General features: G+C 42.3%; 1 protein-coding gene across 1 annotated transcript in view; it reads right to left on the bottom strand.

Annotated features, from left to right (window-relative positions):
* Window positions 1–22,009, bottom strand: part of Ndf (Nucleosome-destabilizing factor) — a 224,419-nt gene that overhangs the window by 87,387 nt on the left and 115,023 nt on the right. The window contains exon 7 of the mRNA XM_071670757.1: window positions 21,575–21,748. Within this exon, the coding sequence (XP_071526858.1) occupies window positions 21,575–21,748 (174 nt within the window). The remainder of the gene's footprint in view (window positions 1–21,574; window positions 21,749–22,009) is intronic.

Below are 22,009 nucleotides of genomic sequence, written 5' to 3'. Positions count from 1 at the left end.
AAACATTTGAACACACTTACACATGTACACATAAACACATATGTTTTGTTTTATCAACATATATAAATAAAAAAATATGTGCATATGTATACATTATTCATAAACACATGTACACATAAACACCACAACACTGACAAAACACATACAAACTTTTATGACCAGACAAGCACTATACAACCACCCTTGCATTCCACTCTAGACATAACCCTGTCTGAAGGTACACTACCGAGAACTAAGTAAGCTATCCTCTTTCGACTACATTCTGGACACTGACCATTTTTCTGTAATTAACACCAGTTCAACACATCACAAGACCATGCCCAAGATGCAACTTCAGTGGAGATGCTGAACACTTAGTCCTCAACTGAGGCGCAGCATTTTGAAAGCATCCAATTGCCAGGAGAAAATGAAAACATGAGATGATATGGTGTGAAAAAACAAAACCCCCATGTCACCACAGTAGCATACGAAGATCTTTCAGTTCCTCAATGGTTGTAAGCAATATACATCAGGCTTGGCTTTTCGGCAACATTTTCCTACCTAAAAACAAATCAGATTTCATAGTAATACTATGTCTTTAATAGGCATTCGGAGTCAGATGTTACTGAATGTGACTATTCCTTTCTGTGCTAATGACGGTAATACCCCTCAAAAGGTGACATTTCACTCGCAATGTAACGACATGCAGACAGAGTCCAAAATGTTCAGCTATTTTGTTGCTGATTGGTTTGTTAGGATTTTCAATGCATGTACGACTCATGGCAAAGTAGCCTGATGATCAGTATAATGCCTAAATAGTGCCACTACATAATGACGAGCGGGACAAAAGTGATTGTTCCAATTACAGAGGTACAAGTTTGTTGTTGAGTGTGACTTTGTAATTTGTATGGGAGGGTGGTGGCATGCAGAGTTTCTGATAAAGAAGAACACTGGCTTCTGGAATGGTAGAGAATATACAGATCAGGTGATAGATTTGAAGAATGTGTGTAAGAAACACTGCGAAACAGAAGGGCCTATGTATGATGTTTGTAGTTTGGGAGAAAGTGTATGATATACTTAATAGATGCACTTTGTGGAAGATATTCTGAATATCTGGTGTGGGGGAAAACTGCACGAGAGATCATTTTTCATCAAAAGAGCAAGCCATATGTTCATAAAGGTAGAGAAGGAGGGTGTATGTTTACGGGTGATAATGGGTATGTGTCTGGGGTGTGTGATTTCACCATAGCTGTTTAATTGTTTATAGATGGGAGTGATGTGTAGGTGAATGCAAGGGTCTTGGAAAGAGGAACAGGAATGCTGTGTGGGAGAGGGGTCAGAGAGATAAGTCAGTTGTCATTTGCTGATGATATGGCACTGGTGGGATTTAAGTGAGAAACTGCAGAAGCTGGTATCTGAGTTTGGGAGAGTGTTGAAGAGAAAGTTAAGACATGTTATTTAGAGTGTAAGTTTAAATCAACCTCTGTGGTGTGGTGGTTAACATTGCTGACTTTGATGCATTCATGGGCCCCCTAAAGTTGAGTTAAAAAATGTTAGAATCCTGGTCGTAACAGCCTATACACAGTTAACCCAGCTGTTCATCCTTCTCTACGGGCTGGTCAGTAAAATGAGTACCTGGCTTTGATTAAGGTATATATATATATATATATATATATATATATATATATATATATATATATATATATATATATATATAAAAAGGAGAGATAGGTAGTATGTTTGAGGAAAGGAACCTGGATGTTTTGGCTCTGAGTGAAACGAAGCTCAAGGGTAAAGGGGAAGAGTGGTTTGGGAATGTCTTGGGAGTAAAGTCAGGGGTTAGTGAGAAGACAAGAGCAAGGGAAGGAGTAGCAATACTCCTGAAACAGGAGTTGTGGGAGTATGTGATAGAATGTAAGAAAGTAAATTCTCGATTAATATGGGTAAAACTGAAAGTTGATGGAGAGAGATGGGTGATTATTGGTGCATATGCACCTGGGCATGAGAAGAAAGATCATGAGAGGCAAGTGTTTTGGGAGCAGCTGAATGAGTGTGTTAGTGGTTTTGATGCACGAGACCGGGTTATAGTGATGGGTGATTTGAATGCAAAGGTGAGTAATGTGGCAGTTGAGGGAATAATTGGTATACATGGGGTGTTCAGTGTTGTAAATGGAAATGGTGAAGAGCTTGTAGATTTATGTGCTGAAAAAGGACTGATGATTGGGAATACCTGGTTTAAAAAGCGAGATATACATAAGTATACTTATGTAAGTAGGAGAGATGGCCAGAGAGCGTTATTGGATTACGTGTTAATTGACAGGCGCGCGAAAGAGAGACTTTTGGATGTTAATGTGCTGAGAGGTGCAACTGGAGGGATGTCTGATCATTATCTTGTGGAGGCTAAGGTGAAGATTTGTATGGGTTTTCAGAAAAGAAGAGTGAATGTTGGGGTGAAGAGGGTGGTGAGAGTAAGTGAGCTTGGGAAGGAGACTTGTGTGAGGAAGTACCAGGAGAGACTGAGTACAGAATGGAAAAAGGTGAGAACAATGGAAGTAAGGGGAGTGGGGGAGGAATGGGATGTATTTAGGGAATCAGTGATGGATTGCACAAAAGATGCTTGTGGCATGAGAAGAGTGGGAGGTGGGTTGATTAGAAAGGGTAGTGAGTATTGGGATGAAGAAGTAAGAGTATTAGTGAAAGAGAAGAGAAAGGCATTTGGACGATTTTTGCAGGGAAAAAATGAAATTGAGTGGGAGATGTATAAAAGAAAGAGACAGGAGGTCAAGAGAAAGGTGCAAGAGGTGAAAAAAAGGGCAAATGAGAGTTAGGGTGAGAGGGTATCATTAAATTTTAGGGAGAATAAAAGGATGTTCTGGAAGGAGGTAAATAAAGTGCGTAAGACAAGGGAGCAAATGGGAACTTCAGTGAAGGGCGCAAATGGGGAGGTGATAACATGTAGTGGTGATGTGAGGAGATGGAGTGAGTATTTTGAAGGTTTGTTGAATGTGTTTGATGATAGAGTGGCAGATATAGGGTGTTTTGGTTGAGGTGGTGTGCAAAGTGAGAGGGTTAGGGAAGATGATTTGGTAAACAGAGAAGAGGTAGTAAAAGCTTTGCGGAAGATGAAAGCCGGCAAGGCAGCAGGTTTGGATGGTATTGCAGTGGAATTTATTAAAAAAGGGGGTGACTGTATTGTTGACTGGTTGGTAAGGTTATTTAATGTATGTATGACTCATGGTGAGGTGCCTGAGGATTGGCAGAATGCGTGCATAGTGCCATTGTACAAAGGCAAAGGGGATAAGAGTGAGTGCTCAAATTACAGAGGTATAAGTTTGTTGAGTATTCCTGGTAAATTATATGGGAGGATATTGATTGAGAGGGTGAAGGCATGTACAGAGCATCAGATTGGGGAAGAGCAGTGTGGTTTCAGAAGTGGTAGAGGATGTGTGGATCAGGTGTTTGCTTTGAAGAATGTATGTGAGAAATACTTAGAAAAGCAAATGGATTTGTATGTAGCATTTATGGATCTGGAGAAGGCATATGATAGAGTTGATAGAGATGCTCTGTGAAGGTATTAAGAATATATGGTGTGGGAGGCAAGTTGTTAGAAGCAGTGAAAAGTTTTTATCGAGGATGTAAGGCATGTGTACGTGTAGGAAGAGAGGAAAGTGACTGGTTCTCAGTGAATGTAGGTTTGCGGCAGGGGTGTGTGATGTCTCCATGGTTGTTTAATTTGTTTATGGATGGGGTTGTTAGGGAGGTAATGCAAGAGTTTTGGAAAGAGGGGCAAGTATGAAGTCTGTTGGGGATGAGAGAGCTTGGGAAGTGAGTCAGTTGTTGTTCGCTGATGGTACAGCGCTGGTGGCTGATTCATGTGAGAAACTGCAGAAGCTGGTGACTGAGTTTGGTAAAGTGTGTGAAAGAAGAAAGTTAAGAGTAAATGTGAATAAGAGCAAGGTTATTAGGTACAGTAGGGTTGAGGGTCAAGTCAATTGGGAGGTGAGTTTGAATGGAGAAAAACTGGAGGAAGTGAAGTGTTTTAGATATCTGGGAGTGGATCTGGCAGCGGATGGAACCATGGAAGCGGAAGTGGATCATAGGGTGGGGGAGGGGGCGAAAATTCTGGGAGCCTTGACGAATGTGTGGAAGTCGAGAACATTATCTCGGAAAGCAAAAATGGGTATGTTTGAAGGAATAGTGGTTCCAACAATGTTGTATGGTTGCGAGACGTGGGCTATGGATAGAGTTGTGCGCAGGAGGATGGATGTGCTGGAAATGAGATGTTTGAGGACAATATGTGGTGTGAGGTGGTTTGATCGAGTAAGTAACGTAAGGGTAAGAGAGATGTGTGGAAATAAAAAGAGCGTGGTTGAGAGAGCAGAAGAGGGTGCTTTTGAAATGGTTCGGGCACATGGAGAGAATGAGTGAGGAAAGATTGACCAAGAGAATATATGTGTCGGAGGTGGAGGGAACGAGGAGAAGAGGGAGACCAAATTGGAGGTGGAAAAATGGAGTGAAAAAGATTTTGTGTGATCGGGGCCTGAACATGCAGGAGGGTGAAAGGAGGGCAAGGAATAGAGTGAATTGGAGCGATGTGGTATACCGGGGTTGACGTGCTGTCAGTGGATTGAATCAAGGCATGTGAAGCGTGTGGGGTAAACCATGGAAAGCTGTTTAGGAATGTATATTTGCGTGTGTGGACGTATGTATATACATGTGTATATACATATATCATCAGCGAACAACAACTGACTCACTTCCCAAGCTCTCTCATCCCCAACAGACTTCATACTTGCCCCTCTTTCCAAAACTCTTGCATTTACCTCCCTAACAACCCCATCCATAAACAAATTAAACAACCATGGAGACATCACACACCCCTGCCGCAAACCTACATTCACTGAGAACCAATCACTTTCCTCTCTTCCTACACGTACACATGCCTTACATCCTCGATAAAAACTTTTCACTGCTTCTAACAACTTGCCTCCCACACCATATATTCTTAATACCTTCCACAGAGCATCTCTATCAACTCTATCATATGCCTTCTCCAGATCCATAAATGCTACATACAAATCCATTTGCTTTTCTAAGTATTTCTCACATACATTCTTCAAAGCAAACACCTGATCCACACATCCTCTACCACTTCTGAAACCACACTGCTCTTCCCCAATCTGATGCTCTGTACATGCCTTCACCCTCTCAATCAATACCCTCCCATATAATTTACCAGGAATACTCAACAAACTTATACCTCTGTAATTTGAGCACTCACTCTTATCCCCTTTGCCTTTGTACAATGGCACTATGCACACATTCCGCCAATCCTCAGGCACCTCACCATGAGTCATACATACATTAAATAACCTTACCAACCAGTCAACAATACAGTCACCCCCTTTTTTAATAAATTCCACTGCAATACCATCCAAACCTGCTGCCTTGCCGGCTTTCATCTTCCGCAAAGCTTTCACTACCTCTTCTCTGTTTACCAAATCATTTTCCCTAACCCTCTCACTTTGCACACCACCTCGACCAAAACACCCTATATCTGCCACTCTATCATCAAACACATTCAACAAACCTTCAAAATACTCACTCCATCTCCTTCTCACATCACCACTACTTGTTATCACCTCCCCATTTGCGCCCTTCACTGAAGTTCCCATTTGCTCCCTTGTCTTACGCACTTTATTTACCTCCTTCCAGAACATCTTTTTATTCTCCCTAAAATTTAATGATACTCTCTCACCCCAACTCTCATTTGCCCTTTTTTTCACCTCTTGCACCTTTCTCTTGACCTCCTGTCTCTTTCTTTTATACATCTCCCACTCAATTGCATTTTTTCCCTGCAAAAATCGTCCAAATGCCTCTCTCTTCTCTTTCACTAATAATCTTACTTCTTCATCCCACCACTCACTACCCTTTCTAATCAACCCACCTCCCACTCTTCTCATGCCACAAGCATCTTTTGCGCAATCCATCACTGATTCCCTAAATACATCCCATATGTGTGTGTGTGTGTGTGTACGTGTAGGAAGAGAGGAAAGTGATTGGTTCTCAGTGAATGTAGGTTTGCGGCAGGGGTGTGTGATGTCTCCATGGTTGTTTAATTTGTTTATGGATGGGGTTGTTAGGGAGGTGAATGCAAGAGTTTTGGAAAGAGGGGCAAGTATGAAGTCTGTTGTGGATGAGAGAGCTTGGGAATTGAGTCAGTTGTTGTTCACTGATGATACAGCACTGGTGGCTGATTCATGTGAGAAACTGCAGAAGCTGGTGACTGAGTTTGGTAAAGTGTGTGAAAGAAGAAAGTTAAGAGTAAATGTGAATAAGAGCAAGGTTATTAGGTACAGTAGGGTTGAGGGTCAAGTCAATTGGGAGGTAAGTTTGAATGGAGAAAAACTGGAGGAAGTAAAGGGTTTTAGATATCTTGGAGTGGATCTGGCAGCGGATGGAACCATGGAAGCGGAAGTGAATCATAGGGTGGGGGAGGGGGTGAAAATCCTGGGAGCCTTGAAGACTATTGAAGAACCACTATTCCTTCAAACATACCCATTTTTGCTTTCCAAGATAATGTTCTCGACTTCCACACAGTCTTCAAGGCTCCCAAAATTTTCGCCCCCTCCCCCACCCTATGATCCACTTCCGCTTCCATGGTTCCATCCGCTGCCAGATCCACTCCCAGATATCTAAAACACTTTACTTCCTCCAGTTTTTCTCCATTCAAACTTACCTCCCAACTGACTTGACCCTCAACCCTACTGTACCTAATAACCTTGCTCTTATTCACATTTACTCTTAACTTTCTTCTTTCACACACTTTACCAAACTCAGTCACCAGCTTCTGCAGTTTCTCACATGAATCAGCCACTAGCGCTGTATCATCAGCGAACAACAACTGACTCACTTCTCAAGCTCTCTCATCCACAACAGACTTCACACTTGCCCCTCTTTCCAAAATTCTTGCATTTACCTCCCTAACAACCCCATCCATAATCAAATTAAACAACCATGGAGACATCACACACCCCTGCCACAAACCTACATTCACAGAGAACCAATCACTTTCCTCTCTTCCTACACGTACACATGCCTTACATCCTCGACAAAAACTTTTCACTGCTTCTAACAACTTGCCTTCCACACCATATATTCTTAATACCTTCAACAGAGCATCTCTGTCAACTCTATCATATGCCTTCTCCAGATCCATAAATGCTACATACAAATCCATTTGCTTTTCTAAGTATTTCTCACATACATTCTTCAAAGCAAACACCTGATCCACACATCCTCTACCACTTCTGAAACCACACTGCTCTTCCCCAATCTGATGCTCTGTACATGCCTTCACCCTCTCAATCAATACCCTCCCATATAATTTACCAGGAATACTCAACAAACTTATACCTCTGTAATTTGAGTACTCACTCTTATCCCCTTTGCCTTTGTACAATGGCACTATGCACGCATTCCGCCAATCCTCAGGCACCTCACCATGAGTCATACATACATTAAATAACCTTACCAACCAGTCAACAATACAGTCACCCCCTTTTTTAATAGATTCCACTGCAATACCATCCAAACCTGCTGCCTTGCCGGCTTTCATCTTCCGCAAAGCTTTTACTACCTCTTCTCTGTTTACCAAATCATTTTCCCTAACCCTCTCACTTTGCACACCACCTTGACCAAAACTCCCTATATCTGCCACTCTATCATCAAACACATTCAACAAACCTTCTATATACTCACTCCATCTCCTTCTCACATCACCACTACTTGTTATCACCTCCCCATTAGCGCCCTTCACTGAAGTTCCCATTTGCTCCTTTGTCTTATGCACTTTATTTACCTCCTTCCAGAACATCTTTTTATTCTCCCTAAAATTTAATGATACTCTCTCACCCCAACTCTCATTTGACCTCTTTTTCATCTCTTGCACCTTTCTCTTGACCTCCTGTCTCTTTCTTTTATACATCTCCCACTCAATTGCATTTTTTCCCTGCAAAAATCGTCCAAACGCCTCTCTCTTCTCTTTCACTAATAATCTTACTTCTTCATCCCACCACTCACTACCCTTTCTAATCAACCCACCTCCCACGCTTCTCATGCCCAAGCATCTTTTGCGCAATCCATCACTGATTCCCTAAATACATCCCATTCCTCCCCCACTCCCCTTACTTCCATTGTTCTCACCTTTTTCCATTCTGTACTCAGTCTCTCCTGGTACTTCCTCACACAAGTCTCCTTCCCAAGCTCACTTACTCTCACCACCCTCTTCACCCCAACATTCATTCTTTTCTGAAAACCCATACAAATCTTCACCTTAGCCTCCACAAGATAATGATCAGACATCTCTCCAGTTGCATCTCTCAGCACATTAACATCCAAAAGTCTCTCTTTCGCGCGCCTGTCAATTAACACGTAATCCAATAATGCTCTCTGGCCATCTCTCCTACTTACATACGTATACTTATGTATATCTTGCTTTTTAAACCAGGTATTCCCAATCACCAGTCCTTTTTCAGCAAATAAATCTACAAGCTCTTCACCATTTCCATTTACAACACTGAACCCCCCATGTATACCAATTATTCCCTCAACTGCCACATTACTCACCTTTGCATTCAAACCACCCATCACTATAACCCGCTCTTGTGCATCCAAACCACTAACACACTCATTCAGCTGCTCCCAAAACACTTGCTTCTCATGATCTTTCTTCTCATGCCCAAGTGCATATGCACCAATAATCACCCATCTCTCTCCATCAACTTTCAGTTTTACCCATATTAATCGAGAATTTACTTTCTTACATTCTATCACATACTCCCACAACTCCTGTTTCAGGAGTACTGCTACTCCTTCCCTTGCTCTTGTCCTCTCACTAACCCCTGACTTTACTCCCAAGACATTCCCAAACCACTCTTCCCCTTTACCCTTGAGCTTCGTTTCACTCAGAGCCAATACATCCAGGTTCCTTTCCTCAAACATACTACCTATCTCTCCTTTTTTCACATCTTGGTTACATCCACAAACATTTAGACACCCCCATCTGAGTCTACGAGGAGGATGAGCACTCCCCGCGTGACTCCTTATGTTTCCCATTTTTTTTTTTTTTTTTTTTTTTTTTTTTTTTTTTTTTATACTTTGTCGCTGTCTCCCGCGTTTGCGAGGTAGCGCAAGGAAACAGACGAAAGAAATGGCCCAACCCCCCCCATACACATGTATATACATACGTCCACACACGCAAATATACATACCTACACAGCTTTCCATGGTTTACCCCAGACGCTTCACATGCCTTGATTCAATCCACTGACAGCACGTCAACCCCGGTATACCACATCGCTCCAATTCAATCTATTCCTTGCCCTCCTTTCACCCTCCTGCATGTTCAGGCCCCGATCACACAAAATCTTTTTCACTCCATCTTTCCACCTCCAATTTGGTCTCCCTCTTCTCCTCGTTCCCTCCACCTCCGACACATATATCCTCTTGGTCAATCTTTCCTCACTCATTCTCTCCATGTGCCCAAACCACTTCAAAACACCCTCTTCTGCTCTCTCAACCACGCTCTTTTTATTTCCACACATCTCTCTTACCCTTACGTTACTCACTCGATCAAACCACCTCACACCACACATTGTCCTCAAACATCTCATTTCCAGCACATCCATCCTCCTGTGCACAACTCTATCCATAGCCCACGCCTCGCAACCATACAACATTGTTGGAACCACTATTCCTTCAAACATACCCATTTTTGCTTTCCGAGATAATGTTCTCGACTTCCACACATTCTTCAAGGCCCCCAGAATTTTCGCCCCCTCCCCCACCCTATGATCCACTTCACCTTCCATGGTTCCATCCGCTGCCAGATCCACTCCCAGATATCTAAAACACTTCACTTCCTCCAGTTTTTCTCCATTCAAACTCACCTCCCAATTGACTTGACCCTCAACCCTACTGTACCTAATAACCTTGCTCTTATTCACATTTACTCTTAACCTTCTTCTTCCACACACTTTACCAAACTCATTCACCAGCTTCTGCAGTTTCTCACATGAATCAGCCACCAGCGCTGTATCATCAGCGAACAACAACTGACTCACTTCCCAAGCTCTCTCATCCCCAAAAGACTTCATACTTGCCCCTCTTTCCAAAACTCTTGCATTTACCTCCCTAACAACCCCATCCATAAACAAATTAAACAACCATGGAGACATCACACACCCCTGCCGCAAACCTACATTCACTGAAAACCAATCACTTTCCTCTCTTCCTACACGTACACATGCCTTACATCCTCAATAAAAACTTTTCACTGCTTCTAACAACTTTCCTCCCACACCATATATTCTTAATACCTTCCACAGAGCATCTCTATCAACTCTATCATATGCCTTCTCCAGATCCATAAATACTACATACAAATCCATTTGCTTTTCTAAGTATTTCTCACATACATTCTTCAAAGCAAACACCTGATCCACACATCCTCTACCACTTCTGAAACCACACTGCTCTTCCCCAATCTGATGCTCTGTACATGCCTTCACCCTCTCAATCAATACCCTCCCATATAATTTACCAGGAATACTCAACAAACTTATACCTCTGTAATTTGAGCACTCACTCTTATCCCCTTTGCCTTTGTACAATGGCACTATGCACGCATTCCGCCAATCCTCAGGCACCTCACCATGAGTCATACATACATTAAATAACCTTACCAACCAGTCAACAATACAGTCACCCCTTTTTTTAATAAATTCCACTGCAATACCATCCAAACCTGCTGCCTTGCCGGCTTTCATCTTCCGCAAAGCTTTCACTACCTCTTCTCTGTTTACCAAATCATTTTCCATAACCCTCTCACTTTGCACACCACCTCGACCAAAACACCCTATATCTGCCACTCTATCATCAAACACATTCAACAAACCTTTGTATTAAAGTATTAAATAAATATATATATATTTTTTTTTTGTCGCTGTCTCCCGCGTTTGCGAGGTAGCGCAAAGAAACAGACGAAAGAAATGGCCCAACCCACCCCCATACACATGTATATACATACGTCCACACACGCAAATATACATACCTACACAGCTTTCCATGGTTTACCCCAGACGCTTCACATGCCTTGATTCAATCCACTGACAGCACGTCAACCCCGGTATACCACATCGCTCCAATTCATTCTATTCCTTGCCCTCCTTTCACCCTCCTGCATGTTCAGGCCCCGATCACACAAAATCTTTTTCACTCCATCTTTCCACCTCCAATTTGGTCTCCCTCTTCTCCTCGTTCCCTCCACCTCCGACACATATATCCTCTTGGTCAATCTTTCCTCACTCATTCTCTCCTTGTGCCCAAACCATTTCAAAACACCCTCTTCTGCTCTCTCAACCACGCTCTTTTTATTTCCACACATCTCTCTTACCCTTACGTTACTTACTCGATCAAACCACCTCACACCACACATTGTCCTCAAACATCTCATTTCCAGCACATCCATCCTCCTGCGCACAACTCTATCCATAGCCCACGCCTCGCAACCATACAACATTGTTGGAACCACTATTCCTTCAAACATACCCATTTTTGCTTTCCGAGATAATGTTTTCGAATTCCACACATTCTTCAAGGCTCCCAGAATTTTCGCCCCCTCCCCCACCCTATGATCCACTTCCGCTTCCATGGTTCCATCCGCTGCCAGATCCACTCCCAGATATCTAAAACACTTCACTTCCTCCAGTTTTTCTCCATTCAAACTCACCTCCCAATTGACTTGACCCTCAACCCTACTGTACCTAATAACCTTGCTCTTATTCACATTTACTCTTAACTTTCTTCTTTCACACACTTTACCAAACTCAGTCACCAGCTTCTGCAGTTTCTCACATGAATCAGCCACCAGCGCTGTATCATCAGCGAACAACTGACTCACTTCCCAAGCTCTCTCATCCCCAACAGACTTCATACTTGCCCCTCTTTCCAAAACTCTTGCATTCACCTCCCTAACAACCCCATCCATAAACAAATTAAACAACCATGGAGACATCACACAACCCTGCCGCAAACCTACATTCACTGAGAACCAATCACTTTCCTCTCTTCCTACACGTACACATGCCTTACATTCTCGATAAAAACTTTTCACTGCTTCTAACAACTTGCCTCCCACACCATATATTCTTAATACCTTCCACAGAGCATCTCTATCAACTCTATCATATGCCTTCTCCAGATCCATAAATGCTACATACAAATCCATTTGCTTTTCTAAGTATAATAATAATAATTTTTTTTTTTTGCTTTGTCGCTGTCTCCCGTGTTTGTGAGGTAGCGCAAGGAAACAGACGAAAGAAATGGCCCAACCCACCCCCATACACATGCCTTGATTCAATCCACTGACAGCACGTCAACCCCGGTATACCACATCGCTCCAATTCATTCTATTCTTTGCCCTCCTTTCACCCTCCTGCATGTTCAGGCCCCGATCACACAAAATCTTTTTCACTCCATCTTTCCACCTCCAATTTGGTCTCCCTCTTCTCCTCGTTCCCTCCACCTCCGACACATATATCCTCTTGGTCAATCTTTCCTCGCTCATTCTCTCCATGTGACCAAACCATTTCAAAACACCCTCTTCTGCTCTCTCAACCACACTCTTTTTATTTCCACACATCTCTCTTACCCTTACGTTACTTACTCGATCAAACCACCTCACACCATACATTGTCCTCAAACATCTCATTTCCAGCACATCCATCCTCCTGCACACAACTCTATCCATAGTCCATGCCTCGCAACCATACAACATTGTTGGAACCACTATTCCTTCAAACATACCCATTTTTGCTTTCCGAGATAATGTTCTCGACTTCCACACATTCTTCAAGGCTCCCAGAATTTTCACCCCCTCCCCCACCCTATGATCCACTTCCGCTTCCATGGTTCCATCCGTTGCCAGATCCACTCCCAGATATCTAAAACACTTCACTTCCTCCAGTTTTTCTCCATTCAAACTCACCTCCCAATTGAATTGACCCTCAACCCTACTGTACCTAATAACCTTGCTCTTATTCACATTTACTCTTAACTTTCTTCTTCACACACTTTACCAAACTCAGTCACCAGCTTCTGCAGTTTCTCACATGAATCAGCCACCATCGCTGTATCATCAGCGAACAACAACTGACTCACTTCCCAAGCTCTCTCATCCCCAACAGACTTCATACTTGCCCCTCTTTCCAAAACTCTTGCATTCACCTCCCTAACAACCCCATCCATAAACAAATTAAACAACCATGGAGACATCACACACCCCTGCCGCAAACCTACATTCACTGAGAACCAATCACTTTCCTCTCTTCCTACACGTACACATGCCTTACATCCTCGATAAAAACTTTTCACTGCTTCTAACAACTTGCCTCCCACACCATATATTCTTAATACCTTCCACAGAGGTATAATGTAGGTTTGCGGCAGGGGTGTGTGATGTCTCCATGGTTGTTTAATTTGTTTATGGATGGGGTTGTTAGGGAGGTGAATGCAAGAGTTTTGGAAAGAGGGGCAAGTATGCAGTCTGTTGGGGATGAGAGAGCTTGGGAAGTGAGTCAGTTGTTGTTCGCTGATGATACAGCGCTGGTGGCTGATTCATGCGAGAAACTGCAGAAGCTGGTGACTGAGTTTGGTAAAGTGTGTGAAAGAAGAAAGTTAAGAGTAAATGTGAATAAGAGCAACATTATTAGGTACAGTAGGGTTGAGGGTCAAGTCAATTGGGAGGTAAGTTTGAATGGAGAAAAACTGGAGGAAGTAAAGAGTTTTAGATATCTGGGAGTGGATCTGGCAGCGGATGGAACCATGGAAGCGGAAGCGAATCATAGGGTGGGGAAGGGGGCAAAAATCCTGGGGGCCTTGAAGAATGTGTGGAAGTCGAGAACATTATGTCGGAAAGCAAAAATGGGTATGTTTGAAGGAACAGTGGTTCCAACAATGTTGTATGGTTGCGAGGCGTGGGCTATAGATAGAGTTGTGCGCAGGAGGGTGGATGTGTTGGAAATGAGATGTTTGAGGACAATATGTGGTGTGAGGTAGTTTGATCAAGTAAGGAATGTAAGGGTAAGAGAGATGTGTGGAAATAAGAAGAGCGTGGTTGAGAGAGCAGAAGAGGGTGTTTTGAAATAGTTTGGGCATATGGAGAGAATGAGTGAGGAAAGATTGACCAAGAGGATATATGTGTCGGAGGTGGAGGGAATGAGGAGAAGTGGGAGACCAAATTGGAGGTGGAAAGATGGAGTGAAAACGATTTTGAGTGATCGGGGCCTGAACATGCAGGAGGGTGAAAGGCGGGCAAGGAATAGAGTGAATTGGATCGATGTGGTATACCAGGGTCGACGTGCTGTCAATGGATTGAATCAGGGCATGTGAAGCGTCTGGGGTAAACCATGGAAAGTTCTGTGGGGCCTGGATGTGGAAAGGGAGCTGTGGTTTCGGGCATTATTGCATGACAGGTAGAGACTGAGTGTGAACGAATGGGGCCTTTGTTGTCTTTTCCTAGCGCTACCTCACACACACGAGGGGGGAGGGGGATGTTATTCCATGCGTGGTGAGGTGGCAATGGGAATGAATAAAGGCAGACAGTGTGAATTGTGTGCATGTGTATATATGTATATGTCTGTGTGTGTATATATATGTGTACATTGAGATGTATGGGTATGTATATTTGCGTGTGGGGACGTGTATGTATATACATGGGGGTGGGTTGGGCCATTTCTTTCGTCTGTTTCCTTGCACTACCTCGCAAACGCGGGAGACAGCGACAAAGCAAAATAATATAAAAAAATAAATAATAATAATAATAATAATATGTTTGAGTTGTACTCATCATCTACAGCTGAAAACAGACTTTGTCCAAAATTACAAACACCAATTCATTCAACATATCATTACACCCCTTACGTCCACGAAGAAATTTCCTTTGTGAAAACACTAAACATTTACTACTCAATGGTCCTGCACCTGAAGTACACATACACACCAACTTCCCACTTCTTGACCTGTGGTCTTAAGCAGTGGATGTAGCTAGCTTCCTTTGTGGCCTAGGAAACTTACGGGAGATCCTGGGGCAGGAAAGTAAGTGTATGTAAATATTCAATGATATTCTTGAATTTTTTGAGCACAAGCATGGTGTATGTCAGAGGAAGGAAACCTGGATGTTCTGGCTCTTGAGTGAAACAAAGTGCAAGGGTAAAGGGGAAGAATGGTTTGGAAAAGTCTTGGGAGTAAAGTCAGGAGTTGTTAAGAGGACTAGAGCAAAGGAAGGAGTAGCAATACTCCTGAAGCAGGAGTTATGAGAGTATGTGATAGAGTGTGTAAAAGTAAATTCTAGACTGATATGGGTAAAACTAAAAGGCGATGGAGAGAGATGGGCGATGATTGGTGCTTATGCACCTTGTCATGAGAAGAAAGATCATGAGAGGCAAGTGTTTTGGGAGCAGCTGAGTGAGTGAGTTAGCAGCTTTGGTGTACGAGACTAGGAATGACTGATGGGTGATTTAAATGTGAAGGTGAGTAATGTAGCAGTTGAAGGTATAATTGGTGTACATGAGGTATTCAGTGTTGTGAATGGAAATGGTGAAGAGCTTGTGGATTTGTATGCTGAGATTAGTGATTGGGAATACCTGGTTTAAAATGAGAGATATACATAAGCATACATATGTGAGTAGGAGAGATGGTCAAAGGGCACTACTGGATTATGAGTTAATTTAAATGTGTGCAAAAGAGAGACTTTTGGATATTTATGTGCTAAAAGGGGCAGGGAGGGATATCTGATCACTATCTTGTAGAGGCAAAGGTGAAGATTTGTAGAGGTTTTCAAAAAAAAAGAAGAGAGAACGTTGGGGAGAAGAGAACAGTGAGGGTAAGTGAGTTTGGACAGGAGACTTGTGTGAAGAAGTACCAGGAGAGATTGAGTGTAAAATGGTAAAAAGTGAGAACAAATGAAAAGAGGGGAGTTGGTGAGGAATGAGATGTATTTAGGGAAGCAGTGCTGTCATGTGTAAAAGTTGCATGTGGCATGAGAAAGGTGGGAGATTAGAAAGGGTAGCAAGTGGTGGGATGAAGATAAGTTGTTAGTGAAAGAGAAAAGAGAGGTGCTTGGCTGATACTTTTATGGAAGGAGTGCAAATGACCGGGAGATGTATGCAAGAAAATAGCAGAAGGTCAAGAGGAAGGTGCAAGGGTTGAAAAAGAGGGTGAGAGAGTATCATTAAACTGTAGGAAGAATAAAGAGTATCATTAAACTTTAGGGAGAATAAAAAGATGTTACGGAGAGGTAAATAACATGTGTAAGACAACAGAACAAATGGGAACGTCGGTGAAGAGGGCAAGGGGAAAAGAAATAACAGGTAGTGATGAAGTGAGATGGAGTGAGTATTTTGAATGTTTGTTGATGTGTTTGATGAAAGAGTGGCAGATGTAGGGTGTTTAGGTCGGGGTGGTGTGCAAAGTGAGAGGGTCAAGGAGAATTGTGTGAGAAGAGGTAGTGAAAGCTTTGTGGTGGAATGCATGCATAGTGCCACTGCAAAGGGGATAAAGGTGAGTGTTCAAACTACAGAGGCATAAGTTTGTTGAATATTCCTGGGAAATTCTTTGGAAGGATATTGATTGAGAGGGTGAAGGCATGTATAGAGTATCAGATTCAGGAAAAGCACAGTGGTTTCACAGAAGTGGCAGAGGATGTGTGGATTAGATGTTTGCTTTGAAGAATGTGTGTGAGAAATACTTAGAATAACAGATGTATTTGTGAAATACTTAGCAAAACAGATGGAATTGTAAGTAGCATTTATGGATCTAGAGAAGGCATATGATAGGGTTGATAGAGATTCTTTGTGGAATGTCTTAAGAGTATATGGTGTGGGAGGTAAGTTGCTAGAAGCAGTGAAAAGATTTTACCAAGGATGTAAGGCATGTATACGAGTAGGAAGAGAGTGATTGGTTCCCAGTGAAGGTCGGTTTGTGGCAGGGATGTAATGTCTCCATGGTTGTTTAACTTGTTTATGGATGGGGTGGTTAGGGAGGTAAATGCAAGAGTTTTGGAGAGAGGGGCAAGTATGCAGTCTGTTGGGGATGAGAGGGCCTGGAAAGTAAGTCAGATGTTGTTTGCTGATGATACAGCTCTGGTGGCTAATTTGAGTGAGAAACTGCAGAAGTTGGTGACTGAGTTTGGAAAAGTGTGTGAAAGGAATAAGTTGAGGGTAAAACTGGAGGAAGTGAAGTGTTTTAGATATCTGGGAGTGGACTTCGCAGCAAATGGAACCATGGAAGTGGAAGTGAGTCACAGGGTGGGGGAGGGGGCGAAGGTTCTGGAAGAGATGAAGAATGTGTGGAAGGAAAGTTATGTTGGAGAGCAAAAATAGGTTTGTTTGAAGGAATAATAATATATATGGATGCAAGGCATGAGCTATAAATAGGGTTGTATGGAGGAAGCTGGACATGTTGGAAATGAAATGTAAGGGGACAATACGTGGTGTGAGGTGGTTTGATTGAGTAAGTAATCAAAGGGTAGTAAGAGAGATGCATGGAAATAAAAAGAGTGTGGTTGAGAGAGCAGAAAAGAGTGTGTTGAAATGGTCTGGACATATGGAGAGAATGAGTAAGGAAAGATTGATAAAGAGGATATATGTGTCAGAGGTGGAGGGAACATGGAGAAGTGGGAGACAAAATTAGAGGTGGAAGGATGTAGCGACAGATTTTGAGTGATTAAGGCCTGAATATACAAAAGGGTGAGAGGTGTGTAAGGAACAGAGTGAATTGGAAAGATGTGCAAGGAACAGAGAGAATTGGAACGATGTGGTATACCAGGGTTGACATGCTGTCAATGGACTGAACCAGGGCATGTGAAAAATCTGGGGTAAACAATGGAAAAGTCTGTGGGGCCTGGATGTGGGAAAGGGAGCTGTGGTTTCAGTGCATTATACGTGACAGCTAGAGACTGAGTGTAAACGAATGTGGCCTTTTTTGTCAGTTTTCCTGATGCTAACTCACTGAAGCAGGGGGTAGTGATGCTGTTTCCTGTTGAGTGGGGCAGTGCCTGGAAAGGATGAAGGCAAGCAAGTATGAATATGTACATGTGTATATATGTATATGTCTATGTATGTATATGTGTATATGATGATATGTATATGTGCATGTATGGGTTTTTATGTTTTTATATATGTATATGAGTTGATTGGCCATTCTTCGTCCGTTTCCTGGTGCTACCTCACTGATAAGGTAAACAGCGTCACTGTGGTTTCAGAAGTGGTAGAGGTTATGTGGATCAGGTGTTTGCTTTGAAGAATGTATGTGAGAAATACTTAGAAAAGCAAATGGATTTGTATGTAGCATTTATGGATCTGGTGAAGGCATAAGATAAGGTTGATAGAGATGCTCTGTGGAAGGTATTAAGAATATATGGTGTGGGAGGCAAGTTGTTAGAAGCAGTGAAAAGTTTTTATCTAGGATGTAAGGCATGTGTACGTGTAGGAAGAGAGGAAAGTGATTGGTTCTCAGTGAATGTTGGTTTGATAAGGTAAACAGCGTCACTGTGGCTTCAGAAGTGGTAGAGGATATGTGGATCAGGTGTTTGCTTTGAAGAATGTATGTGAGAAATACTTAGAAAAGCAAATGGATTTGCAGGGGTGTGTGATTTCTCCATGGTTGTTAAATTTGTTTATGGATGGGGTTGTTAGGGAGGTGAATGCAAGAGTTTCGGAAACAGGGGCAAGTATGCAGTCTGTTGTGGATGAGAGAGCTTGGGAAGTGAGTAAGTTGTTGTTCACTGATGATACAGTGCTGGTGGCTGATTCGTGTGAGAAACTGCAGAAGCTGGTGACTGAGTTTAGTAAAGTGTGAGAGAGAAGAAAGCTGAGAGTAAATGCGAATAAGAGCAAGGTTATTAGGTACAGTAGGGTTGAGGGACAAGTCAATTGGGAGGTAAGTTTGAATGGAGAAAAACTGGAGGAAGTGAAGTGTTTTAGATATCTGGGAGTGGATTTGGCAGCAGATGGAAACATGGAAGCGGAAGTGAATCATAGGGTGGGGGAGGGGATGAAAGTTCTGGAAGCATTGAAGAATGTGTGGAAGTCAAGAACATTATCTCGGAAAGCAAAAATGGGTATGTTTGAAGGAATAATGATTCCAACAATGTTATATGGTTGCGAGGCGTGGGCTACAGATAGAGGTGTGTGGAGGAGGGTGGATGTGCTGGAAATGAGATGTTTGAGGACAATATGTGGTGTGAGGTGGTTTGATCGAGTAAGTAATAATAGGGTAAGAGAGATGTGTGGTAATAAAAAGAGTGTGGTTGAGAGAGCAGAAGAGGGTGTTTTGAAATGGTTTGGTCACATGGAGAGAATGAGTGAGGAAAGATTGACCAAGAGGATATATGTGTCAGAGGTGGAGGGAACGAGAAGTGGGAGACCAAATTGGAGGTGGAAAGATGGAAAGAAAAAGATTTTGAGTGATCGGGGCCTGAACATGCAGGAGGGTGAAAGGCGGGCAAGGTATAGAGTGAATTGGAACAATGTGGTATACCGGGGTCGACGTGCTGTCAATGGATTGAACCACGGCATGTGAAGTGTCTGAGGTAAACCATGGAAAGTTCTGTGGGGCCTGGATGTGGAAAGGGAGCCGTGGTTTCGGTGCATTATACATGACAGCTAGAGACTGAATTTGAACGAATGTGGCCTTTGTTGTCTTTTCCTATTGCTATCTCGCGCACATGCAGGGGGAGGGGGTTGTTATTTCATGTGTGGCGGGGTGGCAATAGGAATGAATAAAGGCAGACAGTATGAATTATGTTTTTTTTTTTTTTTTTTCTTTGTCGCTGTCTCCCGCGTTTGTGAGGTAGCGCAAGGAAACAGACGAAAGAAATGGCCCAACCCACCCCCATACACATGCCTTGATTCAATCCACTGACAGCACGTCAACCCCGGTATACCACATCGCTCCAATTCACTCTATTCTTTGCCCTCCTTTCACCCTCCTGCATGTTCAGGCCCCAATCACACAAAATCTTTTTCACTCCATCTTTCCACCTCCAATTTGGTCTCCCTCTTCTCCTCGTTCCCTCCACCTCCGACACATATATCCTCTTGGTCAATCTTTCCTCACTCATTCTCTCCATGTGACCAAACCATTTCAAAACACCCTCTTCTGCTCTCTCAACCAGGCTCTTTTTATTTCCACACATCTCTCTTACCCTTACGTTACTTACTCGATCAAACCACCTCACACCACACATTGTCCTCAAACATCTCATTTCCAGCACATCCATCCACCTGCACACAACTCTATCCATAGTCTATGCCTCACAACCATACAACATTGTTGGAACCACTATTCCTTCAAACATACCCATTTTTGCTTTCCGAGATAATGTTCTCGACTTCCACACATTCTTCAAGGCTCCCAGAATTTTCGCCCCCTCCCCCACCCTATGATCCACTTCCGCTTCCATGGTTCCATCCGCTGACAGATCCACTCCCAGATATCTAAAACACTTCACTTCCTCCAGTTTTTCTCCATTCAAACTCACCTCCCAATTGAATTGACCCTCAACCCTACTGTACCTAATAACCTTGCTCTTACTCACATTTACCCTTAACTTTCTTCTTTCACACACTTTACCAAACTCAGTCACCAGCTTCTGCAGTTTCTCACATGAATCAGCCACCAGCGCTGTATCATCAGCGAACAACAACTGACTCACTTCCCAAGCTCTCTCATCCCCAACAGACTTCATACTTGCCCCTCTTTCCAAAACTCTTGCATTCACCTCCCTAACAACCCCATCCATAAACAAATTAAACAACCATGGAGACATCACACACCCCTGCCGCAAACCTACATTCACTGAGAACCAATCACTTTCCTCTCTTCCTACACGTACACATGCCTTACATCCTCGATAAAAACTTTTCACTGCTTCTAACAACTTGCCTCCCACACCATATATTCTTAATACCTTCCACAGAGCATCTCTATCAACTCTATCATATGCCTTCTCCAGATCCATAAATGCTACATACAAATCCATTTATGTACATGTGTATATATGTATATGTCTGTGTATGTATATGTTGAGATGTATAGGTATATATATTTGCGTGTGTGGACGTGTATGTATGTGCATGTGGATGTGGGTGGGTTGGGCCATTCTTTCGTCTGTTTCCTTGCGCTACCTCGCTAACGCAGGAGACAGCAACAAAGATAAATAAATAATATATATATCTATCTGCGATCATGTATGAAAAAACTATCTATCTACTAATCAATATCAGTTTGCCTCTATTTTTTTTTTTGTTTCATTTTTGAAAATTTCTGAAGTTAACATTTTTCACCATTATTGTCTTTCCTCATTTCCTTCATACTTCATTTTCACTTGACAATAGTGCACAGTTCCTGTATTTGCCATGAATGTAACTTCTGTTGAAGAAGCCATGAAATAAAAACAATGAATCCATCCTGTTCTGAAATATCAACAATAAAATATGAACAAAATACAAAAGATGTACTATACAATACATACCTTTTCTGAAGATCTGTTCCACACCATAACACTGTGTCCACTGTTAAGAAGGTTTTTAACAATGCCAGATCCTATTATACCCAGGCCTAAAAACCCAAACTTTAACCCAGATGGTTCTATTTTCTTGTCTTTCAGAGTCTGACTGACACTACCCACATCCAAGGGCGGAGTCACCTGTGAATGTTAAGGAAAAAAAAGTATATTGATATGTATACTGAACGATTGGAATAAATGAAACATTTTGTAGCAGACTGTATAAAAATATAACATCACTGTTTTCTTTTGTATAAAAATTCATGCTTGGAAGTAACAAAACACAATATTTTTACATAAATCAGTATAAGGTGACAGCTTTAAAAAAGTTTATCAAAATGCTTTACTGATATTTATTTTGAATACTTTAAAATCAAACACCCACTCAATATATACTATCAA

The sequence above is a fragment of the Panulirus ornatus genome, chromosome 15 (assembly GCF_036320965.1).
Source record: "Panulirus ornatus isolate Po-2019 chromosome 15, ASM3632096v1, whole genome shotgun sequence".
Taxonomy (NCBI): domain Eukaryota; kingdom Metazoa; phylum Arthropoda; class Malacostraca; order Decapoda; family Palinuridae; genus Panulirus; species Panulirus ornatus.
This window is presented reverse-complemented; position numbering and strand designations above follow the sequence as displayed.